Source organism: Leptopilina heterotoma, unplaced genomic scaffold (assembly GCF_015476425.1).
Source record: "Leptopilina heterotoma isolate Lh14 unplaced genomic scaffold, ASM1547642v1 Lhet_279, whole genome shotgun sequence".
Lineage (NCBI taxonomy): Eukaryota > Metazoa > Arthropoda > Insecta > Hymenoptera > Figitidae > Leptopilina > Leptopilina heterotoma.
In genome coordinates, this window is record NW_025110987.1 from 88674 (window position 1) to 106297 (window position 17624).

The window sequence follows — 17624 nt, forward strand, 5'->3', positions numbered from 1 at the left end:
TATTTGCTTCTTTGATTCCTTCACGAACGTGTAAAAAAGGAGATGTGTTGAAATTTTAAAGCCTCATAACCAAAACTCGTCCAATTGGGCAGCAAATATCTTGCAAAAATTTCTAGGCACTTCGGATTTTCCTTTAAATATGGAGCGATGATTTCTAAAAATTAATGTTTTAATTTTCATCTGTAATTAAAATTTTTAATTTTTTACTTTAGAAATTAAAAGTATAAATAAACTTGTAATTTTAATTTAAAAAAAAGAAAAGGACATGATATAAATGACAAGTTCCACGTCAAGCGACCCAGATTAAATTTTGGAATATCTGGGATCAGGTTAAAATTCTTTTTAAACTTTAGTCCTTCATGATACAAGTTCAAATACCAAATTTGACTAATTTATTTAAACAAATGTAAGATTTGGAGGGGGTAAAAGTTTTCAACTTTTGTTTAACATGGCATACTTTGATGACCTGTATTTTCTTTAAAACGAAACAAAAAAAAATGTGGGATACATCGATTTTTAGGTTTTTTCACTGGCTTTTCAATTATAAAAATCATTTTAAGAAACAAAATTTTTTTAACCTTTTAAAAATGGAAAACAAAAATAAAAATGTATTTTTTTATAAAAAGGACAGTTTTTTTTATTTTTTTCAAAAAGTTCAGGTAATTTCCTAAAAATAATGTATAGGTCAAAAAGTGGGACAAAAATTTTTAAGTGGACAAATTAAACGATCATTTCTGCGGTACGCCTTTAGAGCCGATTATTGAATCCAACAAATGCATGGTTAGTTCTCTGCGCGTCTGCCAGGTGGCGACTCAAAAGTTGCTCACTAATGAAATTATACATGACTACTATAAGTATAGAGAACTCACATGACTTTTTTTTACAAATCCTTGATTTTCGCATTTGATATTAAAAATTGCTTATAATAATATTTGTGTAGAGACGATTCTTTAGAGTATTATTTGGTATAATCAGATCTCTTTAGAACTTTTTTAAAATTGTAATTTTTGGTGTGGACAAGTTTCTTAAAAGATACTTTCAACATTATTTTTTCCAACCAGCACTGTTCAGAGCTTTTTTCCTTTACAAGTTTCATTTATTTGATTTATTAATATTTTTGGAGCTTTTTTAAAATTATAATTTTTGTGCAGATAAGTTTTTTCAAAAAAACTTTCTGCATAATTTTTAACAATCAGACCTTTTCAGGGCTTTTCTCCTTTCCAATTTAAGTTGTTTGTTTTATTTAAAAAATTTAAAGTGCAATTGTTAAAATGGAAAAAAATAATTCAGACACTTGGAAGGACAGATGTTTTAATGAATTAAATAAAGAAAAGCACAAGAGGGGTACGCCCGAGTCGAACTTTTAGACCTGCTTACCTCCTTAAAACTGAGGGTTTGTAAGGATGTAATAGGATGAAAGCAGAGTTTATTTGCATTGCAAGTTAACTCTGATTACCTCCTGCAAACCCCTGGTTAGCGACAAATTTAGATGGTAAAAGGGGGAAAGCAGGTGTTCCTAGAACCTTATTAAATACTGCTTGACCCTTACTTACAGAATTCTTTCCTCTCCAAAAACCCTGGAAAAACTGCTCATAGCATATTTGAGATCATTTTTAACTAATTTTTATAATAACTTTAATTATTAATAAATGGCATTATTATTTAATGATTTTTACTTTTTTTCTAATTTAATCGTGACCAATAGCGAATTCATAAATAATGTTAGTATATATGTCAGGATTAATACATATCCATTTATATATAAAAAAAAATTTAATTTAATATTTGGTAATTAAATTATTTAACGGTGTATATAATCATTAAATTGCATACTTATACCTATACAATACAGAAAAATCGGAATAAACGCAAACCTACGAAATAAATAAAATCTAACGCACGCGAGACTTGAACCTACGACCTACGAACTACGGACTACGAAACTAACGCCCTAACCACTATGCTACGGAACCTAAGGGGCCGTACACATAATACGTCACGCGATTTTGGACCCTTTTTAACCCCTCCCTCCCCCTATGTCACACTTCGTCACAAATCTTGAACCCCCCCTCCCCCCTACGTCACGTCACACACGTAAATTTCACTGTAAATTTTATACATTGGACAATGTATATTATATCTTACACTCTAAATTATTTAATCGCAGTTAAAAATACCTGATTTAGAAGCAAAAAGTCAGTCACTAATTCAAATAGTAATATTTTTTTTCTGACAATTAGTTGAAAATAACTGATGTTTCAATACAATTGTTTTTGATTGATTCAATTAGTCACGTTTAACTACCTACATAGCACCGAAACTTTCCTAAAAATTTACTAAAGATTTACTCGCAATTAAGCTTTGAAATATTTAAATGCAAAGTTTAGTGAAAATTGTGTAAAGATTTAAATATCCCACTTCAATAAATGCTTAGCGCGAAACTTTCCTGAAAATTTAAGTTAAATTTTCAGGAAAATTTTCACGAAAGTATAGTCGAAAATGCAATTCAAATGTTCAGGAAAGTTTCAAGCTATATTTTTAAGAAAATTTGACGATAGACATTTATTGGAGTGAGAAATTTAAATCTTTACACAATTTTAAAATAAACTTTGCAAGTAAATTTTTCGAATTATGCAAGCAAATCTTTAATATACAATATTTAGAAAAATTTCGGTGTTTTGTGGATAATTTTTCAGTTATTTTTAACTGATTCAGAAGCAAAAAGTCAGTCACTACTGATTGTCAGTTAAAACCATGATTTTTAACTGATTCAAATTAAGAGAATATATTATTTATCATCATATTATAAATAATATGCGAATAGATGTTAAACAGGTACATAATAGATATTAAATAGTTTAAAGCATTTTTAACTTGTTTTATTTAGAAAAAGTGACATTGTCACATATAATTTCTTATAATCTTTGAATTTAAAAGATTGTGACGTAACACATGAGTTCACCCCCCCCTCCCCCATGTCACACTTAGTCACAATTCTCAGACCCCCTCCCTCCCCCTAGACGCGTGACGTATTATGTGTACGGCCCCTTACGCAGGAGGAAAAAAACACCAAGGGTTTGTTAGGTGCAGGTTAGGGTTAAATTATACTTACAAGGAGGTAAGCAGGTCTAAAAGTTCGACTCGGGACGTGTTACTGTACGTCGGGTTTCGAAAAGTTTGCTATTAAAGTTGAAAAATTTCAACTTCTCACTCTAACTCCATAATCTTGGAGTCGCAATAAATTAATGTCCGAATTTGGAATATCTGAAAGAATAGCTAGAAATGTGAAAAGTGTAGTTAAAGAGCGAGGGATTTTAGGTTTGCCAAATTCAAAAAAAGGAAAGTCTTTGAACCCTGATACAAAATCTCTCGTACTTAAATTCTATGAGTCTGACAAAGTAAGTCGGTTAATGCCGGGAAAAATGACTATGTGTCAGTAAAAATAAATGATCAGAAAATTCACATGCAAAAGAGATTGGTTCCTTGCAATTTAAATGAATTGTATTCTATACTTAAAACCAAATATCCGGATGTTAAAATAGGCTTGTCAAAATTTGTAGAATTCCGACCAAAATACTGTGTTCTAGCAGGCAGTAGTGGAACTCACACTTTGTGTTTGAACACTGATGACTTCGTTGATGAATTTTATAATGAATTGCTGAAATTGAGACCGCACGATTTTATTAGTAAAGAGCAAGCATTGTTTTTCAAAAATTTAAAGGAAAATTTGAAATGTGATGAATTTTTGATTACATTTGATTTCGCAGAAAATTACAAGTTTGTTCTCCAAAATTCCTCCCAGGGATTTCATGGGAACAATGACCAGGCTAAAATTTTTACAGTAGTATTTTATTATCTGAATGATACAGGAATCCAGCATAAAAGCATGACCATCATTTCAGATAATTTGAATCATGATACCGCTGCAGCATTTCAGCATCAGACGATGATATTGAAATATATTGAAGAAAATATTTCTCGACCCAAAAAAGTCTACTATTTTACTGACGGAGCTGGTCAGCATTTTAAAAATAAGAGTAATTTCTCTAATATATTAGCTCATAAGACCGATTTTGAAATTGAAGCTGAGTGTCATTTTCACCCCACTGCTCACGGTAAAGGAGCATGTGACGGTATTAATTGGGGGAAATATTAAGAGAAATGCAGCGAGATACAGCCTTCAATGTTCCAATGAAAATCGCATTTTAGATCCTCAAGCATTATTTCATTGGGCAAAAAACTATTGCAAGGAAACCGAAATTTTCTTTTGTGCCAAAAAAGAGTATGAAGCAACTGCTAAAGTATTAAAACAAAGATTCGATAATGCAGTGACTATTAAGGGAACATTGGGATATCATGCAGTTATACCTACTCTTGATGGACGACTTCAATTAAAAAACATTTTCCTCTTCAACAGAGTTCGAGTATTTTCCAAAAGAGAATAATAAATAACTATTAATACAGTTCACATCATTTATCTTAATATTAAATAATTTAAAAAGTAGCTACTTTTTAATAAAAAAAAAAAATAAAAACCGGACAAGTGCGAGTAGAACTCGTACTAAAACCGAGGGTTCCGTACTAGGGCGGTCCAAAAATACATGGGAAAAAAATAAAATCGGAATTTTAATGCTCTCACCCCCTAGGAATGTTCTATATGGAAAAAAATACCCTTATTTTTTTTTAAATAAAAAAATATTTAGAGGTCGCTGAAAGCGCTGGAGGTTTCCCATGTAAAATGCATGGGGAAAAAACACTTTTTCGTAGAATTGGTATAGAATCCTTGAAAATCAATATTTTTCATCCAGCAAACTCTGTTTCTCTTCAGAAGACTTCAGAGAATAGTGCTAAATTGTTTATTTAATAATTTTTTAAATTAACTATTTTTTATAATGCCCCCAAAAAACCCCATAATTTTCAAAATTACAAAAGAATCGTTAAAAAATATTTTTTATTATTTTTATCAAAGTTTTTTCCTAGATTATAAATACATAACACAAATATTGATTTTTAAACATTATTCCATATAATTGCTAATTTGTTTAAACAAATTATTATTGTTTATTTACAACTTTTTATCTAATTGAGCTAAAGAGTTTCGATTTTTTCTCAATTTTGCAACTTTTCAGGCCGAATGTAACCAGTCACTATCAACTAACTAAGAATATTAATTTTACCAATTGTTTAAACAAATTGTTATTGTTCAATTTTATCTTTTTATCAAATTGAGCTCCAGAGTCGCAATTTTTTTTTTAATTTTGTATTTTTCCAAGCCAAATGTAACTAGTTACTAACAACAATCTAAGAATTACAATTTTACCAATTGTTTAAACAAATTGTTATTTTAAATTTGAAGCTATCGCAGTAGTAATTTCAATGACGTAAATAAAAATTTTTGTACTTATCATTTTTATAGTAATGAATTTATTGTTCACAATTTTTACTCGATAATTAAGTCTTACATTAATTATTACCTCACAAAAAAAATAAAATGTACAATTAAAAAAAAGTTGCAACTCTGTAGCTCATTTTGATAAAAAGATAAAATTAAACAATAGTAATTTGTTTTAACAATTGGTAAAATTAATATTCTTAGTTAGTTGATAGTGACTGGTTACATTCGGCCTGAAAAGTTGCAAAGTTGAGAAAAAATCGAAACTCTTTAGCTCAATTAGATAAAAAGTTGTAAATAAACAATAATAATTTGTTTAAACAAATTAGCAATTACATGGAATAATGTTTAAAAATCAATATTTGTGTTATTTATTCATAATCTAGGAAAAAACTTTGATAAAAATAATAAAAAATATTTTTTAAGGTTTTTTTGTAATTTTGAAATTTATGGGGTTTTTTTGGGGTACTATAAAAAATAGTTAATTTAAAAAAATGATTAAATAAATAATTTAACACTATTCTTTGAAGTCTTCTTAAGAGAAACAGAGTTTGCTGAATAAAAAATATTGATTTTCAAGGATTCTATACCAATTCTACGAAAAAGTGTTTTTTCCCCATGCATTTTACATGGGAAACTTTGAGCGCTTTGAGCGACCTCTAAATATTTTTTTATTTAAAAAAAAATAGAGGTATTTTTTTCTCCACATAGAACAATCCTAGGGGGTGAGAGAATTAAAATTCCGATTTTACTTTTTTTGGACCACCCTACTCTACAGACACTTAACCAAACTTAAATTTAAAAATTAGAAAAACAACAGTACATAAATTTTTTAATTACAATGATTTTATAAATAATATTTACAATGATTAATTAACTAGTCTAATAAAATTTTTCATTTTTGGCTTTAGCAAATTTATATAATAAAACTTTAATTTTTTTTCTAATCTTATATAACATAATTCTTTTCAAAAATTAATATTTTTTTTAAAATTTAAAATAAAGCGTAATGCAGGCATTAAAATAATGACAGTCTCAACCCTGTAAAATGCAGAGAGCGTTCGAAACACAATTAATAGGTAACATTTTTTTAATTAATTGTATTGAGATTGAGACAGAAGGCAACGTAAAACTATAATGGCGCGTCAAAGGCGTACCCGCAGAAATGATCGTTAAATTTGACTACCTAAAAGTTTTTGTCCCACTTTTTGACCTATACATTATTTTTAGGAAATTACCTGAACTTTTTGATAAAAATAAAAAAAAAACTGTCCTTTTTTATAAAAAATACATTTTTATTTTTGTTTTCCATTTTTGAAGGTTAAAAAATTTTTTTTTCTTAAAATGATTTTTATAATTGAAAAGCCAGTGAAAAAACCTAAAAATCGATATATTACACATTTTTTTTGTTTCGTTTTAAAGAAAATACAGGTCATCAAAGTATCCCATGTTAAACAAAAGTTGAAAATTTTTACCCCCTCCAATCTTACATTTGTTTAAAAAAATTTAACCTGGGTCGCTTGTCGTGGAACCCGTCAAATGTGTTTGAAGAAAGTGAATTCCATTTTTAAAGCAGAATAAAAACTATCTTCAAACATTTATTAAACATACTATTCTTGGTCACATTTTCGAAGTAGTTCTACCTATCTATCTGAACCCGAAGTATATAAGAATAAAAATCTTTTGAAAATGAAAAACAATTTACGAATCCACTTTTTTGTCATGTTTAAACAATTTTTTTAACAATTATTTATAGAAATTATAATGCAAAAGACAAAAAAGAGACCAATATCACTTTTTTCCTGGATGTCCTTAAAGTTATAATTACAATAAGTAATATAATCAATAAAATAAAATCATATAAATAAAAATTATTTTATAAACCAATTGATTTTCAATTCAGAATTTTTTGTAGTTTAATCAACAAGTGTAATATTATTATGAAACATTTTTCGAATTTTTACCTGCAAGAGGAGGTTTGTGAGAATTCATTGCACTTGGAACACTGACAATCAATTTTTCCATGGGAATTTCTGAATTTGATTCGCTTGCCCCGATTATTAATAATTCATAAGGCTGTTTACCGTGCGTTTCACTGAAATCACAAACAGTTTCGCCTGACATTGTAACCTTTAAGAAACAGAAAAACATGTTCGAAAGAAGAACTTAATAATAATTTATTTTATCTATCGATAATATCATTTATACACAAACATTCAAATACTTATTAATTCACTGCTAACTGAAATAATGAAGACAGAACAAACAAATTAAACTTACTTTTATCCAATACCATTTCGCTATGAATTTTACGCCCCATGAAGGAAACATTTCATCTAAAATACAACGCAAATTACTGGCTGAATTTGTACACCAAACTGCAATAATTCCTTTTTTGCTTATTAACTTTCCAATTTGTAACTTAGCCACCTCTTCATTATACATCATTTTGTAGCTAGTATTAAAGTATTGTATATTCAATTATTTTTATTTTATCACAAAAAATTAATTTTAAAAATTTATTTACCTAGATTCTATAAATTTTGTTTTCTTTCTTCGAATAGATTTATTCCACCATGGAGGATCCATGAGAATAAAATCAAACTGATTTTTAAATTGTAGTTTTTGACTTAACTGACGAACATCGAAGCAAAAATATTCACAATTTTTTGGTAACACAAATTCTTCGTTTTCAATTACAGAAATTATTGATTCTTCACCATTGTAAGAACCTTCAATAAAAGATTCATTAAATAATTTTTGATTACTTTGATATAATTGTCGTGACATCGCGAGTGCAGCTTCATTATTATCTAAATCAACAGGTTTTGAAAATATCTTCTTCGAATCCGAAGAATTCATCAAATTCGAAAACATTTCTTTTACATGTTTTACCTAAAATAAGCAAAAATAAAATTGTCCCTAAGTCTTTTTTTGTAAATAGAAATATAGTTTATTAAATTTATTTTTTTCTATTATATTCTTACTGTAAAAGAATATTTTATACTCTAATTGTAATAAAAATGTATGTAAATATTATAAATATTTCAGTATTTTATTTTAAAATATAAATGTTATTAATATGTCAATAGAAAGTGGATAATTAAAATTAATTAAATTGATGAAAGACATACTTCTTTTAAGAAATCGTCATTAAGTAAATTTGCTCTTTTCCTCTTTTTTCTCTTAAATTTTGAAAAACTCATACTTTTCAACTGATTTTGTCGCAAATATTTCGAATTTATATTAAACAAGTCTTTATTAAATTGTAACGAAAAGAAAAAGTCATTCTTGTTTCTATTATTAACTTTTGCATACATTTCATTAATGTATTTAGGATGGCAAACAATCCATCCTTCACGGGTAGCGTATAGAATACTCATTTTTCCTTGACACGGACATGCAATTGTCGGTAAAATTGTCAATGCACTGAATAAACTTATAAAAAAAACAAAGTTTTAAGAAAATGTATTAAATAATGTCGATGTTTGGAATTAGCATGAAAAAAGCCTCAACTAAAATTTTTATAAATGGCAATCATAAATTTGAGGTTATATTTATGTTTCCTACGTTTCCATGGTTATCATGGTTATCTTCATGCACGGGGGTGACTCGAATAAGTTGCAGAGTGTCCAATGTGTTGAAAATAGCCACCAGTTGTCGCTGATAGTATCTTTGTCCTATTGTGGCATCTGGCATCAGTGCCTAGTAAATTTTCCAGGGAATTTAAAATCCTTAATAAATAAACTAAATTTTTCTATTGTACTCTTGAGAGATTCAAATTTAAATATAATTAATACATTATACAATATTAATAATAATATTATTATTATTATTATTATTCGTAAAATATAGGAAAACCTTAATATCGACATTTAATTTTATTTTCTCTCTCTATCGTGTAATCATTGTATTATTTAAAGATATTGTAAAATTATTATTATAAATAATTATATAAAACTGTAATTAGATATAATATTAATATTAATTTAAGTTTATTATTATTATTAGTGTTTGATTAATTAAGGAATATGCATTAAATATTTTACTTATAATTTAAAAATGAAACGAAATTATGATTATGAAATACTGAATTTGTACTTCTTATTATTGATAAGAAAAACTGTAAAATTATATTGTAAATCTTCGTATGACGGTTATTTTATTGCGCAGTAGAATATATGATAATAATGAGTCATTTGTAGGATGCGTAATAATTTAACCTTGAGATCTGTTAAATGCGTAATAATTTAACCTTGAGATCTGTTAAATGCGTAATAATTTAACCTTGACACGTGTCATTATTTTGGGCATTTGGTAAATGCGCAATAACTTGACCTTGAATGTTCAACGCTTATTGGTCGAATGCCACGTCATCAGCGCTGTGATTGGTTAAACAAAGAGGAGAGGGTAAACCTCCCCCTTTTAGTTAGGTATATAAAGAGAGCGCCTGAGACCCAAAGCTTCAGACAATTTTCGAGACTTGAGAAGAGACCACTACTTGTTAGTGCAAATCTTTTAAGAATTATACATTGTTAAATCAACGAATCTTATAAGTGTGAATAAACTAAACTTAAATCAAATCTTCGACAAGCAATGTAAAATAGAATTGTGAAGTGTTTATTTAAAGAAACAATATTTGAACTTAAATAAAATTGGTTTTTTACCCGAAAGGGGTTTTTCCAATTAATTATAAGTGTATATTTATTTATCCTGCCTTTAATCTGAATAATAAATTTAAATTCAGTGCCCGCTTTCAAGCGGTTGTAACAGTAAAAAGAATCCAGCCATTGGTTATTTGTGAATCCAACGGAAATATACGTAAAATCCTGTGACGAGCGACTGCCATCTCGCTGGTTAACTTTTCGATATATCGATTAACGAGTTATCGAAGCGCGAAACAATAAAATTTCTTTAATAATCTAATTATTTTAGGATTTTCTTACGACTTTTGACAAATATTGACGAGACTAAACAAAAAGTTTGACTATTGTAAAATATAATACTTCACGGTTTAATAGTTTCCAAATTCCGAAAATGTATTCGAAAATCAAGATTTCTTAGAATTGTCATAAATCAAGGGGAATATCAAAAGAAAATGTAATCTCTAGTTTCTTTAGAGTCATAAAACCGAGAAATTCTTGAAAGAATATAAAAAATATCTCAAGTGTCCTTTTCCATAGGACAATGCAACATGTGTTTACCATACTTGTGACCACAGAAATGGCTTCGAAAAGTTACGTACACATAGACTTTCATTATGCGACGAAACTTAATTATCAATTGTATAATATGAACGTTATGAACAATTAACAACAATATTATATTGTTGCTAATAGTGCAGCATAAATGTATTATTTGAAAATGATATTATTAGTAAACTTTATCTGATTGATTGTTGTAATTGTAATATTATGGTATTGGATATATATATATATTTTTATATATATATATATTGGATATATATATATATATATATATATATATATATATATATATATATTTGTAACGTATTAATATAATTATAATATTATATTAGGATATATTATCAAATTAGTTATTGTTATAATTGTTGTCTATATTTAAATATGATGAGTGCAGTATAAGAGATTTATTGTTACTAGATATGATGTAAATAATTAATAATTGTGTAATTAGTGTGAATGCAAAAGGGTTATGTTCACTTGTTGTGATACATGCAGGGAGTAAGACTAAGGAGACTGAACTAATGCTATGGAAGTGAAACCATTCGTCGCATTGAAACTATACGTAAGACTGAAAATTATGGTTTTCGCGCATGCGCACATGCAATATATTTGTCTCTGTCTTTCTCAGTAACTCAGATGCGACTGAGAAAATCATTATAAGCTACAAGTTGAGAAGGTTATGTTTAATATTTGTGAATGTTGTGCGTTTCAGGAAATATTATTAATAATAACTATTAGTAAATTGAAAAAAAATTAATTTAATAAATATAAATGTGCATACAAAAATATATACTAAAGAGTGTATATTTTTCAGTGATAAGTAATATATTAATAATATAATAAAATATTTATAAATGTTCAGAATCAATTTTTTTGGTATATAAACTACAAAGTGTTTTATTCTTTGTGGAAACAATTGAACAATTCCTAAATAAATAATATTTACGAATTTGTAATTTACTTTAATTATATACTTTATAAATAAACAGCTTTAAATGTCACATAAAAGTTATCAATAAGTTAATTTATTCGTTTGTCGATCATTGTAATATGATGTTTTGCATCCTGGTATGCAACAAACCATAATTTTGAAATTTTATTTTAAGAATCATATGTCAAAACATAACCATAACCTACTGATAAGTTTTTGTTCTCTCACTTGCTTATATTTTACGATATAAAGAGAGAGAGCAATATGCGCATGTACTGCGCATGCGCGCGGAGCATAAGTTTTGTCATTCTGCGAGTATAGTTCCCCTACAGAAAAAGGTTTCATTTTTGAGAGACTTCACAGTCAGTTCAGTCTCCTTAGTCTTACTCCCTGCTTTAAATACTACTTCTGGCTCCATCTAACATGTGAACGCAGAATCTTCTACACTGTTGGGACAAATGGTAAATGAAGTTAAGGCCTAACAGTAACATAGAAAGGAAACTCGCTGCTAAAAAAAAATCTAACAAATGAACATTCTAAGGCCGCAGTCCCATGGCAGCGTTTTGCGTTGCGTTGTAATGAGAGAGAATGCAGCAAACGTATATTTGCGTCTTTTTCTCTCCCATTACGACGCAACCCAAAACGCTGTCATGGGACTCCACCCTAACACTTCGGAAATCTAACAAATAAACGTTCTAACTTTTGGACATTCTAACAAATAAACATTCTAACTTTTGAAAATTCTAACAAATAAACATTCTAACTTTTAGAAAGTCTAACAAAGAAACATTCGAACTTTTGGAAATTCTAACATATAAACATTCTAACTTTTGGAAATCCGAACAAATAAACATTCGAACTTTTAATAATTCTAACAAATAAACATTCGAACTTTTAATAATTCTAACAAATAAACATTCTAACTTTTAGAAATTCTAACGCATATAAACATTCGAAGTTTTAATAATTCTAACATATGAACATTCTAACTTTTAATAATTCTAACAAATAAACATTCTAACTTTTGGAAATTCTAACATACAAACATTCTAACTTTTGAAAATTCTAACAAATAAACATTCTAATTTTTGGCTATTCGAACAAATAAATATTCTAACTTTTGGCTATTCGAACAAATAAACATTATAAATTTTGGAAATTATAACAAATAAACATTCTAACTTTTGGAAATTCTAACATATAAACAGTCGAACTTTTAATAATTCTAACAAATAAACTTTCTAACTATTGGAAATTCAAACAAGTAAACATTCGAACTTTTGAAATTCTATCAAATGGTTTTTCTAACTTTTAGAATTTAGGCCAAAATAAGGCGTCTCCTTTTTAAAACACATGCTAAAATCAACGCATCGCAGTCATTCGCAGAGTTTTCGGATCCTATTTGAGAAAGGCCTTAAAGGCCTTTCTCCAATAGGTTTTAAAAAGTGTGCGAATGACTGCGTCTGCGTCGGTTATGCTAAAATCAACGCAACGCAGTCATTCGCATTTAGCATGTGTTGCTATAGCAACCGACGCAGACGCAGAGTTTTAGGAACATATTGGAGAAAGGCCTTAAGGAGGTCACGTGACCAACGCCCTTCTACCGACGTTCACAAACCCTATTCTGGACTCTCCTTTATGAGCAACCGTTGCGTTAAGGCCTAAGCACAATAGATTCGCGAAAGTCGTTCGCGAACGCAAAGCATGAGTTAGAAAAGGACAGAGATATATTTGTGTCCTTGTCTATCTCATGCGTCTCGTTCGCGAACGACCTTCGCGAACCTATTGTGCGTTGGACTTTAAAAGCTCGCGAATCTCTCACTTTCGTTTTGGGCGAATTTGTTTCCCAATTTGGGATAGCGGTTTGACTTTGGTGGTGCAAATTTTAGCCCAAAGGTGTCGGTCGCATGCTTTATTTGTGACGTATGTGTATGATACGCTCCTCTCTCGATAGAGGCAGCACTAAAATTCGCGGTTTAATTCAAATTAATATAATAATATAATGACCGACAGATTGGCTCAGTCGGATAGATGCCTGGCGTTGGTGGTCGTTTAAGGACCAAGGGTATAAGTACCCTTGGTTCGCGCCCACTTGGCTTGGTATTTTTCCGGCACGTGAGACAATCTGAGCGGGAGGTTTGACGTCGAGGTATAATGATGTGCACCGTCGATTATTGTCCGGTACACACCATTAGAACTCGACTGTCGATAAACCGGTTGTACTCAGAGAGGTTTTCTACAGTTTCCCTCTTCTCTGGCGAGAAAACCCATTGACGGTTGGTCCAGGCGTAATGCGAGTACTCCTAATAAAGTCGGCTGTAGACGCAAAATTAGGTTAATATATATAGAAAAATTTCTAAAGTAGAATGGTTATGCTTAATCCAAAAAAGTATTTCTCGGGGACTCTTGTCGAAGTGCGTAAGGCCAATAGGGCAGGAGTATAAAAAAAAAAAAAAAAAAAAAAAAAAAAAAAAATAATAATAATATAATGAATACATTTAATTTATTGCGAATTCTACGTATAATTTAGAATATTGGCAAGCAACATGGGCAAATCGACAAAATACTTTCCCACAGTAAAATCTTAAGTGGAAAAAATCATAAACTCAAATACAATAGAGTATGCAGTGGAGGCGACGAAACTTAATCCTTCCCGTAATAAATATTTTAGGATTATTTGAGTATAACACTAAAAATAAGTACATGTTTTACTTATTTGTCACGTTTTTGAAATTCACATTTATGGTTTTATTGCTTCTTAAAGAAACTCGAGTAAATCGCGCATCTGGTTACCATGAAACCCCAAGACCCTTTTTTTGCCTGAGCAATAAAAAGGGGATGCTTTTGTTTCGTCATCCCTGCTGCATGGACTAGTTAGAAAAAATCTGAAACACCTTCTTTTTCCGCCTTTTTGGGTTTTTCCTCTTTTTAACGAATTAGAGTAAAGGAGGCGTACTTTCGCCTTCCTTCCTGGCACTCGGGGATGGGGGCGGAGGCCCCCAGGATGGGACCGTAGGGTCTCGGAGGAAAACGAGAAGTCAGATACGGTTCGACTTCGGAATTGAAAGAACGTTAACTTTGAGATAATAATAATAAAGATAAATTTATAAGAACTTAGAAGTTTCATTTTAAACAAATCATCCTTAATTTTAACTTGCATTTTCATTTGATAAAATAGTAGATCAAATATTTCACCGCGGGAGTTGAGCTTCCTAGCTCTTTGTTGTGGAAAACGAACAGTCATCGTCGAGGATTCCGCTTTGAATTTAATTCTAAAAATTAAACTCTAAAGTATATTAAATTCACAATAGAAATTTGAATTTTGAGAGTTTTACCGCGCGAATCAGACTCGGCGCGTCACATATTGGTATACATGTCGCGTTTCAGTTTCTAGTTTTGAATATAATATATTTTTATGTGTTTCGTCGAATAAATAAATATGGATTTGTTTTTAAGTGAATATAACTTTCTTCATTTGCGTGATCTTAATTATCAAAATTTTGTGGGTGTATTTTTTTCGTTTATAAAACCTAACCTATAAATTGCATGTTTAATTTTTCTCATTTTTTTTAAATATAAATAAAAAATAATATCACGTTTTTAAGTTCGTTTTATTATCAAAATTTTGTGGGTGTATTTTTTTCGTTTATACTTTTATGCTTTTCTTATAATATATAGCAAATAGTATTTTATATTTTAGTAAAAATATTATTCTTTATTTTATTGTTAATTTTGAATAAAATATTGTATTTTCATCATTTTATAAGAAGTTAGTAAAAAAATATTAATTTTTTTAGAAAACAATCTGTTATTAATAACAATAAATATTATTTTATTAGAAATAATGTAAATAAAATTAACTATTTTAATTAATTATTATTGATATCAATATTTTAATATTGAAATCAATACTTCAATTTTGAAATTGTACTAGAAAAAATTACCTGCAAAAGGGTCGCTGGTGATGTTTATGGCCTGACCGTCATTCTATTAAAAATAAAATCAGGAATGGTCAGACAAATGGTCAGGCCGCCTGACCACTTTAATCCAGTTTTCTTACGATTCTGGATGGATCTCGTCAGAAATCTATCACAACTGATCAGGAGGAAGTTTAAAGTGGTCACAAGTTTGCTACTATCCCCTCCTCTTTGTTGACCCCGCCCATAATTGGTGACTATTTGAGACCATTTGTATCTCATTTTTGACCATATTTTTAAGCCACTTCTGTTTTATTTATTTAAACAATATGCAAAAAGTTGCAACAAATTAATTTTAAAAAATATATTTTATTAATTAATATCAGTTTGTTTACATACGAAACAACTGGAAATTAATTCCCGGAATTAAATTAAAATTTGGACCCTACGGGGATCGAACCCCGACGCATGACCTAACCTAGTGCCTAAACTAACTGCCCTAACGACTGCGACTACCGAACCGACTTACATATTTCTGGATTCAACTGTCTATATAAAGAGCAACTGTAAAATAGTAAAATTCAATTACCAATATTATCAATAAATCAGAATAAACTGTTAAATAATTTTTATTAATTAATTATATTTTAATTTAGTCATAATAGGTTATGTAAATTAATAAAAATTAACATTATTAATTGAATCAATAATAAATTAAGTCTTAACTTTACAATTTGAAATGTTTCATAAACTATAATACGAATACAGATTAATAATAATTTTTATTATATCTGCATTTAAAATGAATTTAGTATTTAATATTAATTTAATTTAACATTATAATTTATAATAATAATGAATTATTAATGCAATATTGAAATTTTTTTATAAATTTAAAATTCAAATTATTAATAATCATTATAGTAAGAAATTATTCTATTAATGATTAATAATAATTTAAATATAACTGTATTTCAATTATAATGCAAATACTTCTCATAATAAGTACTGACTGGTATAGTAAATTACTAATATTATGAAACAAAATTTATTATTAATTAACTATATTAAATAATTACAAGTAAATATACATATATTAAATTAATATATTATAAATATACATTAAATAAATATATTAAAAGAACGGTCCGAATGTTTTGATTTATTTACCTACTTTTGCTGTATAATTAATTCAATAATTATACCAATTTGAAAAATGAGAACTTTTGTTAAGTTAAAAGAACAATTTCTATAATAGAATAATGTATTCTGAAATGTAAAAAATAAATTTGAAAGATTTTATATGTATATATAAATTTTCATGAGACTTTACCAAAATTAGAAAGATGTACCAAAATTTTTATAGGTTATGTGTTCACACATTTCAGAAATGGTCAGGAATTTCAGAAATGGTCACAGCTTCGAAAATGGTGGGAGTAAAGTGGGAGGAGCTTGGAAAGTATTTGGTTAGGAATGGTGAGAAACGTTCGAAAACGTCAGAAGTGGTGAGACTGTTCAGGAATGTTCAGAAATTCTGACCATTCATGACGATTCCTGATTTTATTTTTAGTAGATAAGTTGAAGGACGAATATTTCTTTGTTAATGTTAAAAATAATTTTTATTTATATTTCAACATTATATTTGTTTTTCATGAACTCAGATTCTTTACAAGTATTTATTAGGTATGCTAAATATTCTTGCAATCTAAATTCAAAAATAATATCCGTTTTTACGTAACAATTAGAGTTTGCGAGATAGTTTATAACTTTTTTAATTAAACATTTTTTATAATGAATTTTAGATATTTGTAATCATGAAACATCACAGATTACAATTTTTTTGTTTTGAAAATTGAATTATTTAAATTGTAAACTTTTTAAGTCATAAAATTATAATTCCATACAACAATAGGCTTTCGGGTCTATTGTTAAAGCAGGGGTTGCAATATAAGTTTAAAATTTAACGGGAATTTCGTTGAAAATTTTGTTAACCTTTTTCATTTTCACTTCCAGACTGTTAACAATGGTTTGTTGACATAACCTACATTTGAAACTATTGTTAAAGGACTTTAAAAATGTCTACCCAAACATTTAAAAAAAACGGACTGAAATTGTACTGGAGGCCAGTACAATTTCAGTACTTTTTCAGTCCATTCTTCCGGCAGGGCAGAGATATC

The 17624-nt window shown here is 28.5% G+C and overlaps 1 protein-coding gene across 2 annotated transcripts; it reads right to left on the reverse strand.

Annotated features, from left to right (window-relative positions):
- Positions 1–3: 3 nt before the first annotated feature.
- On the reverse strand, positions 4–9159 carry LOC122504121 (N(6)-adenine-specific methyltransferase METTL4). 2 transcript variants are annotated; one of them, XM_043615042.1, is made up of 5 exons: positions 8527–9153; positions 7920–8287; positions 7673–7847; positions 7357–7522; positions 4–154 (listed from the first exon to the last, which is right to left on the reverse strand). In XM_043615042.1, the coding sequence occupies exons 1-5, from the start codon at positions 8773–8775 to the stop codon at positions 21–23; spliced, it is 1092 nt and encodes a 363-aa protein (XP_043470977.1). In that variant the 5' UTR covers positions 8776–9153; the 3' UTR covers positions 4–20. The 2 variants fall into 2 exon arrangements, with proteins under 2 accessions (XP_043470977.1, XP_043470979.1); XM_043615044.1 differs by having other exon boundaries at positions 47–180; positions 8527–9159.
- Positions 9160–17624: the final 8465 nt, after the last annotated feature.

What these genes read in the sequence shown, in the direction of transcription:
- LOC122504121 (XM_043615042.1), bottom strand. Translation starts at nt 8,775, where the DNA reads ATGAGTATTCTATACGCTACCCGTGAAGGATGGATTGTTTGCCATCCT. An exon ending in ATGACGATTTCTTAAAAGAA is followed by an intron (nt 8,288 to 8,526) that starts GTATGTCTTTCA and finishes TGCTTATTTTAG; the next exon opens with GTAAAACATGTAAAAGAAAT. An exon ending in TCACAAACCTCCTCTTGCAG is followed by an intron (nt 155 to 7,356) that starts GTAAAAATTCGA and finishes ATTAATTTTTAG; the next exon opens with AAATCATCGCTCCATATTTA.